At 39.3% G+C, this 20,200-nt stretch overlaps 1 protein-coding gene across 2 annotated transcripts in view; it reads right to left on the bottom strand.

The window, feature by feature from the left end:
* exoc2 (exocyst complex component 2) overlaps positions 1 to 20,200 on the bottom strand; it is a 340,160-nt gene that overhangs the window by 146,512 nt on the left and 173,448 nt on the right. For both annotated transcript variants that reach the window (XM_028803998.2, XM_028803999.2), the window contains exons 15-16: positions 18,976 to 19,133; positions 10,827 to 10,948 (exon numbers count right to left, since the gene is read on the bottom strand). In XM_028803998.2, the coding sequence (XP_028659831.1) occupies positions 10,827 to 10,948; positions 18,976 to 19,133 (280 nt within the window). The remainder of the gene's footprint in view (positions 1 to 10,826; positions 10,949 to 18,975; positions 19,134 to 20,200) is intronic.

Here is a 20,200-nt window from a genome sequence, read left to right as displayed (position 1 = left end):
ATATATAGCTCTACTATTCATACCTACATACTATCAATCCATTCAACTATTTTGCTAAGTACTGTTAATTCATGTTCTGTGTCACAAGGCTTACAGCGTACCCCTGTAGTATCAGGCAGTGTGAAGGAGAACCAACGCTTTATGACATACCGGACTATTGCAATTAGTACTATTCACTCACACTCCATACTAACTGATTCATATCAGGACAATTCAAAGCTGCTGATCATCATATGAGAAAATATTGGGCAGAGAGCTGTAGACTACAAGAACACTGTGGCTTTTCAAGATGAGGTAAGCATTTACTGATGAAGTGAAAGAGTGTGAGATTTACTAGTTAACTGCATTAAATCTGATGGTGAAAAGAGGAAGTAAAACAATAGCTAATAAAAAAATTCTAAGAAATCATACTTGTGTTGCATATCTGTTATCACCATCCAAGACGAATGGCAATACAATTAATTGAGGTTCCAAAATAAGTCAGTATGCAAGAGTGATTTTATAAGTTGTGGAATTTGCATTATTAGCATAAATTGTAAAGACCAAAATAGTGTTGTCTTTATCAGCAAAGTTAACATAACAATATCCACAACTAGAAACAATTATGCAAGAAGTAAATTTCAGTGACTACAATAAAAGTGTTGGCGTCAGGTTAAATATGGTTAAATTGGTCCAGTATGAATGAGGGTTAGAACACCGTATAGTAAGTGTGCTCTGCAATGTCCAATACCACCTTATAGTAGGGCAGACGTCAGGTCCCTATGTCCTTGAACAGAAAAGTGAGTTGGCAAAAATGATGATTGGGTTTTACCATGCTATGTATAATTTAAATGAGCTACTACTTTAGGTTCATTCAATGCCAGACCCACTTTTATACAGAGACATAATCAGAGTGTTAGTTAAAATATGCAACTATTGTAATTTAAAGCACAAATAATATTAACTGGTAGCTTTATTTTTAATATTATGTCCTTAATAATGGGGCTTTGGTTGATTTTTTCTGTTTAAATTCTGCATTAGGTGCAAGCTCTTGCAAAATTGGTGCTAACATTACATGTATTGAGCAATAAAAGTTTTCTTCCTTGATACAAAAAGAAATATGCTACTCGTGCTCAGATATAAATATATATATTTTTCCTCTTTCTTCATATTAGGTAAAGTCTTGGTATACTATATGAGTTAATCCATTAAACATTCCATATGTATGTAAAATGCACCCCAAACCAAAGAAAAATAAATGTCAATGGTAAATTATACAGGGGCATTCTGCTTTTAGTTTGATTTCTTGTTACTAAGAAATACTAAGTGACCATATTTAACATACTGACAAATACTAAGAGAGGACAGAAGTTCATTTCATGACTTGATTGGCATTGATGTTAACACAGAATTCCTGTAGCATTCAAAAGATACCCTGCTTGTATCAAGGAATTGTTACACACGTGAGTCTGGCGAGTTCCTTACAGGGACTGGTCTGGATGAACAGAAGGGGAAGGAAAAAAAGATTGCACCATTTCAGAATTGACATTCCTAATTCTTTCTGCACACAGCTGGAAGATGCAACTGAAAGTGAATGACATCACCTCTCCTCCTTTCAAGCTCCACTCTTTCCAATCCCAAGCAACAAAGATGTCCAAGCCCACAAGTCTGGTATCACTTGACCAGCAGATGTGCTGGAAGGAACTTCGGACCTCAGGGACTGCTACAAAGGAAGACAAACTGTCCTTATATTTTTTTTCCCTAAACTGCAATTTTTCTTTTTTCCCCCTCTTGTCTTATTAACTTGGGATTGACTTGGGTGCTGCTGATTAAATTGTGATGTGGGAGACCTTCTGTGACAAGACCCTGAAGGTTGCTGGGGGTTGTGTTGGTGTTACCAGTGTTCCCAAAAGGAGGCATTTCATCTTGCAGGGCACCCTATGTATCACTGAGAGAAGACGCAGCACACAGCTTGATGGCCTCTCCAGGAACTGAGAAGAACAGCTATGAGGGTTTTGAGATCAGATAAGGAGGCAATTGTTAAAGGAATCTGTCAGCAAGTGACACACTATCTATGGTCTAGTGACCCACATCCTGCTAATGAAGGAACCGGAGCATTACGCACATCCAAATCTGTTCCTCGTAGAGTCACAGTCAGGGTGGCTGTTGGAACAGTCCTTACGGATCCTCCAGCTAAGATGTTGGATATCTCTGGGTCCATGGTTATTGAGGCTGATTCTCCAACTAGCTGTGAAACACCCAATCTCACTAAGATTGCACAGGTGGTGAACCAGCTGAGGGTAGGGAAGGTTATAGGGATCTGTGGTATCCAGGGTGAACTTCTCCAGGCTGGTGGTAAGACTGTCTTCTTGACAATACAATCAATCTTTGCTTCCATTTGGGAGACGGGCATCAACTGACTGGAAAAGGGGAAACGAAAGGTGATCGCATGGATTATGGCAACTATGGTGGAGGGATTACACTGCTCTCTGTACCAGGTTAGGTCTTTGCTAGGGTCATCCTCAATAGGACCCGTGATCACTTGCTCACCTACTAGCAGGCAGAGCAGTCTGGTTTTATACCTACGAAGTCCACTATTGACCGCATCTTGGCACATAGGGTTCTCTTGGAGCACAAATATGAATATCAGCAGTTTCTTTGCAGCATTTGTCGATTTTCATAAAGTGTTTTGACGCCGTTGACTATGATGTCCTGTGGGACATCCTGAGACTTTGTGGGATACCCTCAAAGTTGTTGCATATCATGGCTGCCCCGTACCCTGGTACTGTTAGTGCTGTGCGGAGTAGAGGAAGAACCAGTGTTTTTTCCCCAGTTGATTCTGGGCTTCGTTAGGGGTGTGTTCTTGCTCCAACTCTGTTCAATGTTTGAGTGGACTAGGTGTTGGGCAGAGTCATGGGGTCCAGTGGCTGTGTAGCATCTGTTAGTGAAGAGAGATTCACGGATCTTGCCGACGATGCTGTCATATTTGTGGAGTCAATTGAGGCTTTGATCAGGGCTCTCCAAGAGAGTGAGTAATGAGTCTGAACGTCTGGGCTTGTGAATGTCCTGGATAAAAACCAAGATCCAAGCCTTTAATGACCTCTTAGGCACAGTCATCAGTAGTGTGTCTGTCCGCGGAGAGAGTGTCGACCTTGTCGAGAGGTTTACTTATGTTGGCAGTGACATTCATGTCTCTGGTGACTCTTCCTATGAAGTCAGTACACAGACTGGGAGAGCATGGGTATAATGAGATCGTTGGAAAATGGTGTATGTCGCTCCTGATATCTGTACAAAATGATGAAGGTCCAAGTCTTCTGTTCTGATGCTGGACTCCTTCGTTACTGTGTTTCTTTGGAGAATCCTTGAGTACCCCATTGTGAGGAAGCATAATTTACGGCACTACAGCCATGTGGTACGATTCCCCAAGGGTGATCTTGCTCACAGGACCTTAATTGTCGAGGACCCAAGCAGCTGGACCAGGCCAAGGTGACGCCCACGTAACACCTGGCTCTGGCAGATAGATGGTCATTTCTGGAGGGTGGGACTGGACCATGTGTCTGCCAGGGTGCGTTGACAACCAGGATCCCAAGCGGTTTTGTTGTGTGGTGGATGCGGCAACGTGCTGTACTAGCGCATGCTCCCTAACCTGACCTGTCTCATTAAACTTAAGGTTTTTTTCAAGCTGGTGCTTCAACTTTTATCATGCCTTCTTGTCTACTTGTTTAACAGGTGTATGCCATAAAAGCACATATTGCACCACAATATTTTTCTTTTCCACACAGTATCCACGATAAAGGTGAAGTTTATTATTCCTTAGGAAGACATTTAATTGACCTTATGCCTTACAAACTGAAAAGCTAAAACATTACACAAACGCATGCTAAGAGTAAGACAACAAGTAAGTGATCATTTACAGTGCATCCGGAAAGTATTCACAGCGCATCACTTTTTCAACATTTTGTTATGTTACAGCCTTATCCCAAAATGGATTAAATTCATTTTTTTCCTCAGAATTCTGCACACAATACCCCATAATGACAATGTAAAAAAAAGTTTACTTGAGGTTTTTGCAAAATTATTAAAAATAAAAAAACTGAGAAATCACATGTACATAAGCATTCACAGCCTTTGTTCAATACTTTGTCGATGCACCTTTGGCAACAATTACAGCCTCAAGTCTTTTTGAATATGATGCCACAAGCTTGGCACACCTAACCTTGGCCAGTTTCGCTCATTCCTCTTTGCAGCACCTCTCAAGCTCCATCAGGTTGGATGGGAAGCGTCGGTGCACAGCCATTTTAAGATCTCTCCAGAGATGTTCAATCGGATTCAAGTCTGGACTCTGGCTGGGCCACTGATGGACATTCACAGAGTTGTCCTGAAGCCACTCCTTTGATATCTTGGCTGTGTGCTTAGGGTCGTTGTCCTGCTGAAAGATGAACCGTCGTCCCAGTCTGAGGTCAAGAGCGCTCTGGAGCAGGTTTTCATCCAGGATATCTCTGTACATTGCTGCAGTCATCTTTCCCTTTATCCTGACTAGTCTCCCAGTTCCTGCCACTGAAAAACATCCCCACAGCATGATGCTGCCACCACCATGCTTCACTGTAGGGATGGTGCCAGGTTTCCTCCAAACGTGACGCCTGGCATTCACACCAATGTGTTCAATCTTTGTCTCATCAGACCAGATCTTTCTCATGGTCTGAGAGTCCTTCAGGTGCCTTTTGGCAAACTCCAGGTGGGTTGCCATGTGCCTTTTACTAAGGAGTGGCTTCCGTCTGGCCACTCTACCATACAGGCCTGATTGGTGGATTGCTGCAGAGATGGTTATCCTTCTGGAAGGTTCTCCTCTCTCCACAGAGGACCTCTGGAGCTCTGACAGAGTGACCATCGGGTTCTTGGTCACCTCCCTGACTAAGGCCCTTCTCCCCCGATCGCTCAATTTAGATGGCCGGCCAGCTCTAGGAAGAGTCCTGGTGGTTTCGAACTTCTTCCACTTACGGATGATGGAGGCCACTGTGCTCATTGGGACCTTCAAAGCAGCAGAAATTTTTCTATAACCTTCCCCAGATTTGTGCCTTGAGACAATCTTGTCTTGGAGGTCTACAGACAATTCCTTTGACTTCATGCTTGGTTTGTGCTCTGACATGAACTGTCAACTGTGGGACCTTATATAGACAGGTGTGTGCCTTTCCAAATCATGTCCAGTCAACTGAATTTACCACAGGTGGACTCCAATTAAGCTGCAGAAACATCTCAAGGATGATCAGGGGAAACAGGATGCACCTGAGCTCAATTTCGAGCTTCACGACAAAGGCTGTGAATACTTATGTACATGTGCTTTCTCAATTTTTTTATTTTTAATAAATTTGCAAAAACCTCAAGTAAACTTTTTTCATGTTGTCATTATGGGGTGATGTGTGTAGAATTCTGAGGAAAAAAATTAATTTAATCCATTTGGGACTAAGGCTGTAACATAACAAAATGTAGAAAAAGTGATGCACTGTGAATACTTTCCGGATGCACTGTAAATACAATATGTGCTACAGTCCTTGATTTACTATCTTTTTATACTCTAAGCCAAGATGCTATCACTTATATACCCAACATTAAACTTACAGTGCAGAGGATAAGCAGAATTACTAAGGGTTTGATCTAACTTTGAAAAGACAAGGTTGGCAAATACAGTTGGTGTTCCACAGATGTCTGATCAACTCCCATGACTTCTCAAAACTTTAATTACCCATTATAATGTTTCCAAATATGTAAATCAGATAAAAGGAAGCAGAATTTTACATAACATATGCATAAAACATGTGTAAAAGATAGGGGGTCTTCTTGAGCTGTCTAAAATAACGTCAAGGAAGCCAACTACAAATAATCAAAAATGAAGTAGAAATTTTAAAAAATCCATACTTTTTTTTTTTGACTAGTTTTCAATTACTGCGTATAAAAAGAAAGAGGAATTGAGCTCAAAAAATATACTTTCATATTTGGACTTCAGGCTTCATACATTATATAGTTTATGCCTGCATTTTGTCATTTACTACTAAAATATGAAAAATGTTTCTGTTTTAAAAATGTGTTTACACAGATTACTGTAGAAACGGAACACACATGAACTGCGTGTGTTCCAAATAGCGATCTATTATTTCCACTCTAAAACTCCAGCACTTCAGTCACTCCCAGATAATCAAACAAGGCATGAGCTGGGAAAACATAGTGAACGTTCTGCGGCAGTGGGGGATGGAATAGCCGGCTGCTTGCTGCTCGTGTTAATCGGCACATTTAGAAGACAAAAGAGAGCTGAGAACGATTTTAAGGTGGACCGGATCTATAAGTTTTTTCATAGACTCCGGTAATTCTAGTATTAAGCAAGGATCAGTTTCAGCTGCACAGAGACTGGACTGGCCAAATATTCCATTCCAGCCTTACAAAGAAAACCAGAGGTGTGGGAATTCTTACACATAGGACAAATCTCATTTGTAGTAATAGATGTAGTATCTGATCCTGAAGGGAGATATGTGATTGTCATGAGTAATTTATTTAACTGTAAAGTGATTTTGATAAATATCTACGCACCCAATGTCATCTAAAACGTATTTGCGTCCATTACCAGTGTGAACACTCATAAAATTACAATAGGGACTTTAATTATGTTTTAAATACAGACCTAGATAGGTCTCCTGCCACAGGGGCGATGACATCTAACACTGCAAAAACAATTACACAGTTTGTAACTGATCACAACTTGTCAGACCCCTGGGGATTTCTAAACCCAAACTCAAGAGCATATTCCTTCTACTCACTACTGCATCACTGCTATGCAAGAATTGATTATTTTTTTATAGATAAAAATTTCTTGCCTACAATCAAAACTTGTAAGTACGATGCTATTTGTTATCGCCAACCACGCCTCTTTGATAACGGAGCTAAAATCATTATGCCCCATATACTCATCTTGCAGATGGCGTCTTAACCCACTTTTATTAGCAGATGAGAACTGTACAGAATTTATATCCAAGCAAATCAATTTTTTTTAGAGACACATACATCCTCTGAGGTTTCTGAAAGAATACTTTGGGAAACTCTGAAGGCTTTCTTAAGAGGACAGTTTATCTCATGTCTTACCCACAAAAATAAATTTGAAACCAAGAAGGTATCAGAGTTAATCAGTGAAACTGAGAAAAGGGAAAGAGAAAGTGCTTCCTTCGGTAATATCACAATGCCAAACTGGATTTATTAAAGGCAGATACTTAGCTTCTAATCTTTGATGCCTGTTTAATGTAATATATTCACCCACAAAGTCTAACATACCATAGATATTATCGTTGGATACAGAAAAAGCATTTGATATGGTTGAATGGAACTACCTTTTCACAAATTGGAGAAATTTGGGTTTGGCCCGAACATTTGTGCATGGATCAAACTACTCTATACCAGTCCAGAAGCTTCAGTTTGTGTTAACAACATTAATTCGGACTGATTCAAACTAGAATGTGGTACTATACAAGGATATCCCTTGTCACCACTGCTTTTTCCAATTGCCACTGAGCCACTGGCAGCTCACTGTCGAAATGTTAATGAGATAAAGGGGATTATCAGTGAAGTCTTGAACAGAAAATTGCTCTATATGCAGATGATATGGTACTGTTGTATGTAAAGTGCTTTATAAATAAAGTTGACTTGACTTGACTTGTATATATCCGATCCACAAAATAATGTGCCTGCAGTCCTAACAGCACTAACAGAATTTCAAAGGATTTCTGGTGTCAGAATTAATTTGAAAAAAAGTGTGTTCTTTTCAGTGAAACACAATACTAGACTGGGCACCTTTCCTTTTATCATCACAAATAAACATAAAGATCTTTATCAACAAAAGTTTGCTGTAGGCACGGGAAAAATTAAGTATTGCATAGATAGTCAGCCTTTTCAGCAGCTCCGTGTACGACTTTATTTTTCTACTTTTATTTTTCTCTTTTTTACCTGCATTGTTATCAATTCTTTAATTTAATATTGTTTTTTTTTTTGTATCAGTATGCTGCTGCTGGAGTATGTGAATTTCTCCTTGGGATTAATAAAGTATCTATTTATCTATCTAGTCAACCCTCCATCTCACTTTAGCTGGAAGAATTAACATTGTCAAGATAAACATCCTTCCTAAGCCTGTTTTTCTATTTCAAATCATTCCAATATACATCAAAAATCATTTTTAAGAAATTAGATTCAACCATAACCTCATTTATTTGGAATTCAAAACATCCACGTATCCAAATGGCGACCCTACAAAGACCTAAGGCAGAAGGTGGCATGGCTCTACCTAACTTTCAATTGTATTACTGGGCAACGAATATACAAGCTATAAAATCCTGAACACAGACACAAATAGATGAACAGACACAGGCTTGGTACGCAATAGAAATAAAATCCTGCTGTACTTCTTTATATTCCTTACTTTCTATCCCAAATAAGTACAAGTCATCGCCACTATACTAACAACCTAAATGTGCTTTACTCGCTCAGAATATGGAACCAATGTTGGAAGAATTTTAAGAGAGTGAAGCTTTAATCTTTGGCACCTCTGCACGAGAACCAACATTTTCCACCCTCTCAAATGTATGCAGTTTCTAATATCTGGAAAACGTTCAGGATAAAATCACTTAGAGATCTGTACACAGACAATGCCTTTGCATCCTACGAATAATTACACTCTAAATTTAACTCTCCAGCAGTATATTTCTTTTACTACCTTCAAATTAGAAACTTTGTTAAACAAAACTTTCCCAATTTCCCTCACCTCCCACCTACCACTATTCCAGAAAAAATATCGATCAGTCTTGAGGACTCAGGTAGCATTTCCATAATATATAAAAACATTTTAAAGTCTCTCCCTTTCAAAGATTCCAGAGTACAGGGGGAAAAGGATATCTCACTCAACACCTCAGAAAAGGAGTGGAAGGTAGCAATGCACAGAATTCACTTGAGTGCCATATGCACAAAACAACAACTATGCAACTTAAAATTATATATCAATTGCATTTGTCTCGTTTAAAATTGTCCAAAATGTTTCCAGGGCAAGATCCAACCGGCAATCGTTGCAATCAAGTTCCAGCCTCATTGGGTCACATGTTTTGGGCCTGCACCAAATTAACTTCATTTTGGACCAAAATCTTTAAATGCCTATCAGACAGACAGCCTTGTTGTCACAATCCCTCCTAATCCACTAACAGCTGTGTTTGGTGTACTTCCAAATGGGCTTGAAGTGGAGAAGGACAAATAAACTGTAATTGCCTTTATTTCATTACTGGTAAGTAGACTTATCTTGCTCAACTGGAAGAATGCTAACTCACTTCTTTTAAGTCAGTGGGTAACTGATGTTGTATACAGTAATCCCTCGCTATATCGCGCTTTGACTTTCGCGGCTTCACTCTATCGCGGATTTTATATGTAAGCATATTTAAATATATATCGCAGATTTTTTGCTGGTTCGCAGATTTCTGCGGACAATGGGTCTTTTAATTTCTGGTACATGCTTCCTCAGTTGGTTTGCCTAGTTGATTTCATACAAGGGACACTACTGGCAGATGGCTGAGAAGCTACCCAACTTACTTTTCTCTCTCTCTCTCTCGCTCTGACATTCTCTGCTCCTGACGGAGGGGGTGTGAGCAGGGGGGCTGTTCGCACACCTAGACGATACGGACGCTCGTCTAAAAATGCTGAAAGATTACTTTCACGTTGCTCCCTTCTGTGCAGCTGCTTCGTGTAGCGACATGCTGCACAGTGCTTCGCATACTTAAAAGCTCAAAGGGAACGTATTGATTTTTGCTTGTTTGTTTTTCACTGTCTCTCTCTCGCTCTCTGACATTCTCTGCTCCTGACGGAGGGGGTGTGAGCTGCCGCCTTCATTGCAACTGCTTTGTGCCGCGGTGCTTCGCATACTTAAAAGCCAAACAGCCCTATTGATTTGTTTGCTTTTCTCTCTCTATCTGACATTCTCTGCTCCTGATGTGCACTCTTTTGAAGAGGAAGATATGTTTGCATTCTTTTAATTGTGAGACGGAACTGTCATTTCTGTCTTGTCATGGAGCACAGTTTAAACTTTTGAAAAAGAGACAAATGTTTGTTTGCAGTGTTTGAATAAAGTTCCTGTCTCTCTACAACTTCCTGTGTTTCTGTGCAAATCTGTGACCCAAGCATGACAATATAAAAATAACCATATAAACATATGGTTTCTACTTCGCGGATTTTCACCTTTCGCGGGGGTTCTGGAACGCAACCCCCGCGATCTAGGAGGGATTACTGTATTATCTAAAATTGGAAAAAATCTAATTCTCACTATCTAGGATCTATACAAAACTTTTTCAAAACTTGGCAGGATCTAATCAATAACATTTTAGAATAAGCATTTAAGTTGAGGAAGCAGATTCTCTCCCCTCTTTTTTATTCTATTTATTTTGATTAATTTATTTACATATTTTTACTATTATTATAGTTTTACTCTGTTGACCTAGCTCTCTTTCTCATGGGTGGGGATTGATCTGCTTTGAACCTAGTTTGTTAAACTTGACTTGCGTGTATGTAATGTTATTTGATTTTAATAAAATGAATAAAATGTTTAATAAAAAAAAAAGTAAAATTTTTGCTTCAGCTCAGTCTTTTAGATGTTCATCTAAAAACTTGTATTTACACGTAACAAAACATCTTACAAAAATGTGATCTCAAAAAAATGACAGTAGATTTTAGGAAAGTTAAATAGCAAATCACTTAGAATAATTCAGTTTACTTAAAACTATTAAAACAAGATTCGTTAAGAAAATCTTCATTAAAGTTTTTGCTTAATAGGTTCTCACCTTCTGTAGTCTGCTGCAATGTCACCATTAGACAACGAATTCTGAGGTCCAGGATTAGATCCTGGATAACCTGCAGTAGGTCATTGGGTATTTCCAATGCAGCTAGTGCTTCATAGCTTGACCTTTAAAAATTGCATGGAAAACACAATTAAATGTATTGTTACAAATGAAAACTTTATTATTAAGTTTTACTTAAGGCAACACCTTTTTTTCAACTCTTCATTTTTCTTTTACATTCTGTTGCATGTTTCGTGAAAAGAAAGACAAATAAAACTATTCTACACCTATCTGTACTGCTTATTGTATCTGAATACAAACAATGTCAATATCACTTTTGAATAAACTACGCTGGTCATTGGGTATTCCCAATGCAGCTAGTGCTTCATAGCTTGACCTTTAAAAATTGCATGGAAAACACAATTAAATGTATTGTTACAAATGAAAACTTTATTATTAAGTTTTATTTAGGGTAACACCTTTTTTTCAACTCTTCATTTTTCTTTTACATTCTGTTGCATGTGTCGTGAAAAGAAAGACAAATAAAACTATTCTACACCTATCTGTACTGCTTATTGTATCTGAATACAAACAATGTCAATATCACTTTTGAATAAACTACGCTGAATTAAACCAACCACTTTGCATTACCCATATAACAAAACAGTCATTTAACATTAGTGGTTAGTATAAAAAAGCATTTACTTGGTGATTCTTACAATAAGAGTCCAGAAACAGCTTTTAGTAGTATAGCAATGGTAATGGTGCACTGATAAAGATTTAGCATGTGAGTGAATATGAGTATTCATCTTCTGCTGTACAGATTATAACCAATAAACATTATAGTATTGCTTGCTTGATGTGAATACTAGAAGACAATGGCATTACGATCCTGAATATTGCAGGAATGGCACTGACATGATTTAAAATAGGTTATAAAATGGAAGAACTAATTAATGTTTTGGATGTACACTTATTGCTACTTTCACTGTAGCAAATCCCATGCCAGAAAAGCAGATGCGATCCCTTGTAAGTTATGCGGTCTCAACTATAATTAACTTAGCTTAAATGTTATAACACTGTTTAACCAAATCATGAATAAGACCCATGTCAGTCAAATGTGCAAGTGCAAGTGCAATGTCTCCTGGAAATCTATCAGCTCAAGATTATATATATTGTTCTCCCCTTCTCAACCAATATCTCTCATCTTCCTTTATGTCAACCTTTCTGCTGTTAAAAGCCAGCTCTAAATTATAATGACAGATAAATTAAAAAAAGATTTTTGTCTATTGTTATTATTATAAAAATATGTAGTTATCTGAGCCTTTCCACTAAAAGTAAAACTAAACTGAAAGGAAATGACTATACACAAGTCAAAGAATATATTTATAACGTGTATGTGTGTATATACATACACATACATATATATACAGTACTGTGCAAAAGTTTTAGGCAGGTGTGAAAAAATGCTGTAAACAAAAAATGCTTTCAAAAATGGGAGTGTCAATCATTTATTTTCATCAATCAACAAAATGCAGTGAATGAACAAAAAAGAAATGTAAATCAAATAAATATTTGGTGTGACCACCCCTTGCCTTTAAAACAGCATCAATTCTTCTAGGTACACTTACACACAGTTTTTGAAAGAACTCGACTGGTAGGTTGTTCCAAACATCTTGGAGAACTAACCACATATCTTCTGTGGATGTAGGCTTCCTCACATCCTTCTGTCTCTTCATGTAAGACACACTCGATGATGTTGAGATCAGGGCTCTGTGGGGGCCATACCATCACTTCCAGGACCTTGTTCTTCTTTACGCTGAAGATAGTTCTTAATGACTTTGGCTGTATGTTTGGGGTCGTTGTCCTGCTGCAGAATAAATTTGGGGCCAATCATACGCCTCCCTGATGGTAATGCATGATGGATAAGTATCTGCCTGTATTTCTCAACATTGAGAACACCATTAATCCTGACCAAATCTCCAACTCCATTTGCAGAAATGCAGCTCCAAACATTCACGGAACCTCCACCATGCTTCACTGTTGCCTGCAGACACTCATTATTGTACCGCTCTCCAGCCCTTCAACAAACAAACTGCCTTCTGCTACAGCCAAATATTTCAAATTTTGACTCATCAGTCCAGAGCACCTGCTTCCATTTTTCTGCACCCCAGTTCCTATGTTTTCGTGCATACTTGAGTCGCTTGGCCTTGTTTCCACGTCGGAGGTAGGGCTTTTTGGCTGCAACTCTTCCATGAAGGCCACTTCTGGCCAGACCTCTCTGGACAGTAGATGGGTGTACCTGGATCCCACTGGTTTCTGCCAGTTCTGAGCTGATGGCACTGCTGGACATCTTCTGATTTCAAAGGGTAATAAGCTAGATGTGTCTTTCATCTGCTGCATTAAGTTTCCTTGGCCGACCACTGCGTCTACGATCCTCAACGTTGCCCGTTTCTTTGTGCTTCTTCAAAAGACCTTGAACAGTACATCTTGAAACCCCAGTCTGCTTTGAAATCTTTCTCTGGGAGAGACCTTGCTGATGCAGTATAACTACCTTGTGTCTTGTTGCTGTGCTCAACCTTGCCATGACATGAAACTGTCTTCCACAACCTCACCTTGGTAGCAGAGTTTGGCTGTTCCTCACCCAGATTTAACCCTCCTACACAGCTGTTTCTGTTTCAGTTAATGACTGTGTTTCAACCTACGTGTGACATTGATGATCATTAGCACCTGTTTGGTATAATTGGTTGATCATACACCTGACTATAATCCTACAAAATCCCTGAATTTGTGCAAGTTTACCTATAAGAATTGATGCTGGTTTGAAGGCAAAAGGTAGTAACACCAAATATTGATTTGATTTAGATACATATATACATACATATATATATATATATATATATATACATACATATATATATATATACATACATATATATATATATACATACATATATATATATACATACATATATATATATACATACATATATATATATATATACATATATATATATATATATATATATATATATATATACACACACACAGTGGAACCTCGGTTTGCGAGTAACTTGGTTTATGAGTGTTTTGCAAGACGAGCAAAAATTTTTAATAAATTTTGACTTGATAAACGAGCGAGGTCTTGCAGTACGAGTAGTTTGTCTGCTGAGCGTTATGTAATCACAACTGAGCTGATGGTTCTTCTCTCTCTCTCACTGCGGGATTGTGGGCAATCATCTCCTATTCTCTGTCTGAGTCGGCGTGCCTCACTCATATAGTCAACATCCGTACGAGCGTATAGTGTTTACTACAGCATTAGCATTGTGACTGTGTGCACGCGCGCGCGTGTGTGTGTGTGTGTGTGCTCGCGTGCGCGTGTGTGCTGTGACGTGCAAGTCCCCGTCTTGCACCCTAAAACACAAAGCTGAGTCTCAGTACTTTAGCAACACAAGCTTTATTCAGCTTGAAACATCAACAGCTTGGTTATTTATACACAGAAACAGCAGTCAAGCAGGGCCCTGCACATTTATAATGTTCCTTGTATCACCCATTGACGGCAGGCGCTTATAGCACACGCTATACGGCGCGCGCTCGTGTGTGTGTGTGTGTGTGTGTGCTGTGACATGCGAGTCCCCGTCTTGCACCCTAAAACACGAAGCTGAGTCTCAGTACTTTAGCAACACGAGCTTTATTCAGCTTGAAACAGCAACAGCGAGGTTATTTATACATAGACAGAGCAGTCAGGCAGGGCCCTGCACATTTATAATGTTCCTTGTTTCTTGTATCACCCATTGACGGCAGGCGCTTATAGCACATGCTATACGGCGCGCGCTCGTGTGTGTGTGTGTGTGCTGTGATGTGCGAGTCCCCATCTTGCACCCTAAAACACGAAGCTGAGTCTCAGTACTTTAGCAACACAAGCTTTATTCAGCTTGAAACGGCAACAGCTCCGGTTATTTATACACAGACACAGCAGTCAGGCAGGGCCCTGCACATTTATAATGTCCCTTGTTCTTTGTATCACCCATTGACAGCAGCCGCTTACAGCATGTCCACGATCTTTTCGGATTCGCTTTTACGGAGAACTGCTACAGCGCTGGGAGACTGCGATTGCTTTGGGACACTCTTCCGTGTGTCGTCCTGTTGGGTGCAATCCCACAAGAGTTTAGAAACTCACTCACACCAGCCATGGTTCCGTTCCAGAGCCACCCGCGAAATAAGAAAATCCGCGAAGTAGAAACCATATGTTTATATGGTTATTTTTATATTGTCATGCTTGGGTCACAGATTTGCGCAGAAACACAGGAGGTTGTAGAGAGACAGGAACGTTATTCAAACACTGCAAACAAACATTTGTCTCTTTTTCAAAAGTTTAAACTGTGCTCCATGACAAGACAGAGATGACAGTTCTGTCTCACAATTAAAAGAATGCAAACATATCTTCCTTTTCAAAGGAGTGCGCGTCAGGAGAGAGAGAGAGAACAAAGCAAGCAGTCAAAAAAAAAAATCAATAGGGCTGTATGCGAAGCACCGCCGGTACAAAGCTGTTGAAGGCGGCAGCTCACACCCCCTCCGTCAGGAGCAGGGAGAGAGAGAGAGCCAGAGAAAAACAAAGTCAAAAATCAATACGTGCCCTTTGAGCTTTTAAGTATGCGAAGCACTGTGCAGCATGTCCTTCAGGAAGCAGCTGCACACAGAAGGTAGCAACGTCCCTATCGTCTAGGTGTGCGAACAGCCCCCCTGCTCACACCCCCCTACGTCAGCGCAAGAGAGAGAGAGAGAGAGAGAAAGTAAGTTGGGTAGCTTCTCAGCCATCTGCCAATAGCGTCCCTTGTATGAAATCAACTGGGCAAACCAACTGAGGAAGCATGTACCAGAAATTAAAAGACCCATTGTCCGCAGAAACCCGCGAAGCAGCGAAAAATCCGCGATATATATTTAAATATGCTTACATATAAAATCCGCGATGGAGTGATGCCGCGAAAGGCGAAGCGCGATATAGCGAGGGATCACTGTATATATATATTATATATATATATATATATACGTATATATATATATATATATATATATATATTATATATATATATATATATACGTATATATATATATATATATATATATATATATATACGTATATAAATATATATATATACGTATATAAATATATATATACATATATATATAAATATATATATACATATATATATATATAAATATATATATATATAAATATATATATACATATATATATATATAAATATATGTATATATATATATATGGGGCGGCACGGTGGCGCAGTGGGTAGCGCTGCTGCCTCGCAGTTCGGAGATCTGGGGACCCGGGTTCACTTCCCGGGTCCTCCCTGCGTGGAGTTTGCATGTTCTCCCCGTGTCTGCGTGGGATTCCTCCGGGCGCTCCGGTTTCCTCCCACAGTCCAAAGACATGCAGGTTAGGTGGATTGGCGATTCTAAATTGGCCCTAGTGTGTGCTTGGTGTGTGGGTGTGTTTGTGTGTGTCCTGCGGTGGGTTGGCACCCTGCCCGGGATTGGTTCCCTGCCTTGTGCCCTGTGTTGGCTGGGATTGGCTCCAGCAGACCCCCGTGACCCTGTGTTTGGATTCAGCGGGTTGGGAAATGGATGGATGGATGGATATATATATGTACAGTGGTGTGAAAAACTATTTGCCCCCTTCCTGATTTCTTATTCTTTTGCATGTTTGTTACACAAAATGTTTCTGATCATCAAACACATTTAACCATTAGTCAAATATAACACAAGTAAACACAAAATGCAGTTTTTAAATGATGGTTTTTATTATTTAGGGAGAAAAAAAATCCAAACCTACATGGCCCTGTGTGAAAAAGTAATTGCCCCCTTGTTAAAAAATAACCTAACTGTGGTGTATCACACCTGAGTTCAATTTCCATAGCCACCCCCAGGCCTGATTACTGCCACACCTGTTTCAATCAAGAAATCACTTAAATAGGAGCTGCCTGACACAGAGAAGTAGACCAAAAGCACCTCAAAAGCTAGACATCATGCCAAGATCCAAAGAAATTCAGGAACAAATGAGAACAGAAGTAATTGAGATCTATCAGTCTGGTAAAGGTTATAAAGCCATTTCTAAAGCTTTGGGACTCCAGCGAACCACAGTGAGAGCCATTATCCACAAATGGCAAAAACATGGAACAGTGGTGAACCTTCCCAGGAGTGGCCGGCCGACCAAAATTACCCCAAGAGCGCAGAGACGACTCATCCGAGAGGTCACAAAAGACCCCAGGACAACGTCTAAAGAACTGCAGGCCTCACTTGCCTCAATTAAGGTCAGTGTTCACGACTCCACCATAAGAAAGAGACTGGGCAAAAACGGCCTGCATGGCAGATTTCCAAGACGCAAACCACTGTTAAGCAAAAAGAACATTAGGGCTCGTCTCAATTTTGCTAAGAAACATCTCAATGATTGCCAAGACTTTTGGGAAAATACCTTTTGGACTGATGAGTCAAAAGTTGAACTTTTTGGAAGGCAAATGTCCCGTTACATCTGGCATAAAAGGAACACAGCATTTCAGAAAAAGAACATCATACCAACAGTAAAATATGGTGGTGGTAGTGTGATGGTCTGGGGTTGTTTTGCTGCTTCAGGACCTGGAAGGCTTGCTGTGATAGATGGAACCATGAATTCTACTGTCTACCAAAAAATCCTGAAGGAGAATGTCCGGCCATCTGTTCGTCAACTCAAGCTGAAGCGATCTTGGGTGCTGCAACAGGACAATGACCCAAAACACACCAGCAAATCCACCTCTGAATGGCTGAAGAAAAACAAAATGAAGACTTTGGAGTGGCCTAGTCAAAGTCCTGACCTGAATCCAATTGAGATGCTATGGCATGACCTTAAAAAGGCGGTTCATGCTAGAAAACCCTCAAATAAAGCTGAATTACAACAATTTTGCAAAGATGAGTGGGCCAAAATTCCTCCAGAGTGCTGTAAAAGACTCATTGCAAGTTATCGCAAACGCTTGATTGCAGTTATTGCTGCTAAGGGTGGCCCAACCAGTTATTAGGTTCGGGGGGCAATTACTTTTTCACACAGGGCCATGTAGGTTTGGATTTTTTTTTCTCCCTAAATAATAAAAACCACCATTTACAAACCGCATTTTGTGTTTACTTGTGTTATATTTGACTAATGGTTAAATGTGTTTGATGATCAGAAACATTTTGTGTGACAAACATGCAAAAGAATAAGAAATCAGGAAGGGGGCAAATAGTTTTTCACACCACTGTATGTATATATATATATATATATATATATATATATATATATATATATATATATATATATATATATATATATATATGTATGTATGTGTCCTGCGGTGGGTTGGCACCCTGCCCAGGATTGGTTCCCTGCCTTGTGCCCTGTGTTGGCTGGGATTGGCTCCAGCAGACCCCCGTGACCCTGTGTTTGGATTCAGCGGGTTGGATAATGGATGGATGGATGGATGGATGTATGTATGTATGTATGTATGTATGTATGTATATATATATATATATGTATGTATGTATGTACGTATACACACACACACACACACACACACACACACACACATATATATATATATATATATATATATATATATATATATATATTTATATATATACACAGGTCCATAAATATTTGGATAGAGACAACTTTTTTCTAATTTTGGTTCTGAAAGTCTGCACTTCAACTGCACCCGAGTTGTTTCATTTAAAATTCATTGTGGTAATGTACAGAACCAAAATTAGAAAAAAGTTGTCTCTGTCCAAATATTTATGGACCTAACTGTATTTTGAGGGGACAGCAAATTTACACTATTATACAAGCTGCACACTGACAACTTTACATTGTATCAAAGTGTCATATCTTCAGTGTTGTCCCATGAAAAGATATAATAAAATATTTACAAAAATGTGAGGGGTGTACTCACTTTGTGAGATACTGTATATGTTTATACACATACATACACATACACAGACACAATTTATTTCTTTTTTGAGGTTTGCTTAAATTCTGGATCTATATACTTTAAAAATGAGAAGTACTTCAAAAAGGCATAGCAAATGTACATAAATTTCAGTTCTATATTGCTTGTAAGTTAGTTCCTACCTTACGGTATGAATAACATAGGTTAACCATTGTCCTGAAAGTTCAGACTTTAGCTCCCATCCACCATACTGTTTCTGCTCCAACTGACTTAGACTGAATGGCAAAAGAGCACCACGGATGAGCTTCACCAAAGAATGCATGACTTCCTGAATCATTTGCTGTAAAATAAATAAACTGTAAAATGTACTGTTATTTTGTAAAATAATCTTACTGTCAGCCTTCTACCAAACAGAACATTTCAACATTCAGCTACAGCCAGCAGGAATGATAACAGCCAAAAAGTTCTGAATTAAGCCTGTTTAACATGGAACCACAAGTGGTTTACAAATAGTTTATACTCTTACACTAAATTTATTTAACTTAATTATGACAGAAAATATAGCAGAAAAAACAAAACACTTCATATAAAAACTGAAGTGCCAAGCAGTATTATCTGGAACCCTGGCCGGGATGAGCAAGAGACCTTAAGCAGATGGGAGACCAAGATAAGGGAGTAGTCGGGGGACACTCCTAATGTTTTTATCCCCCATCCACAAGATGGCAGCATCCCAAGACCGGAATAATCATGTGGAACCCTGCGGGGCATGATGAGACTTGTAGTGCAGAGAATTGGTCTAACTGGGTCCCAAGGGTGCCGCTAGGGGGTGCTGCAAGGATTCAAAATCCCTACTTTTCAGGACTGACTCCTGACCCAGAAGTGCTTCCTTTGGGCTATGCCCTGGCACTGGAAGTACTTTCGGGTCAGCCATAAAAGGAAGCTGTCCAACCTCTTCCAGGGAGACAGAGTCAGGAGGAAGGAAGGCAACACTCACTGGAAGGAGGTGGAAAGACAGAGAAGAGACAGAAGGAAGGAAGAAAGAAAAAGAATTTTGTTTCTACTTGTGCTTGTGTAACATGAGATAAACCTTTTGTGAGGTATTTTTATAATAAAGGCCTCTATTTTGAGCCTGTGACTGTCTGTGAGTTGTATCCAGGGACTGGTATTCAGTGGTGTCCCCTATCTGTCACATACTGTTAGTTACAAAAATGTGTACTTTCTGGAATCTTTTCAAATAAACTTTCTAAAAAGACTGGTTCAAACTATGCTTACACTTCTAGATCTTAAAGTTCAAATGTGTGATATATAGTCACACCACAATTAAAACAAAGCAAGGTATATTAAGGAAAATCTTGCACCCATCCATCCACTGACCTCACACATATGTTGGCCAGAGATTTATAAACA

The sequence above is a fragment of the Erpetoichthys calabaricus genome, chromosome 6, assembly GCF_900747795.2.
Source record: "Erpetoichthys calabaricus chromosome 6, fErpCal1.3, whole genome shotgun sequence".
NCBI classification, from domain to species: Eukaryota; Metazoa; Chordata; class Cladistia; order Polypteriformes; family Polypteridae; genus Erpetoichthys; species Erpetoichthys calabaricus.
Note: the sequence above shows the minus strand (reverse complement) of the source record. Positions and strands in the feature narration are given on the sequence as shown.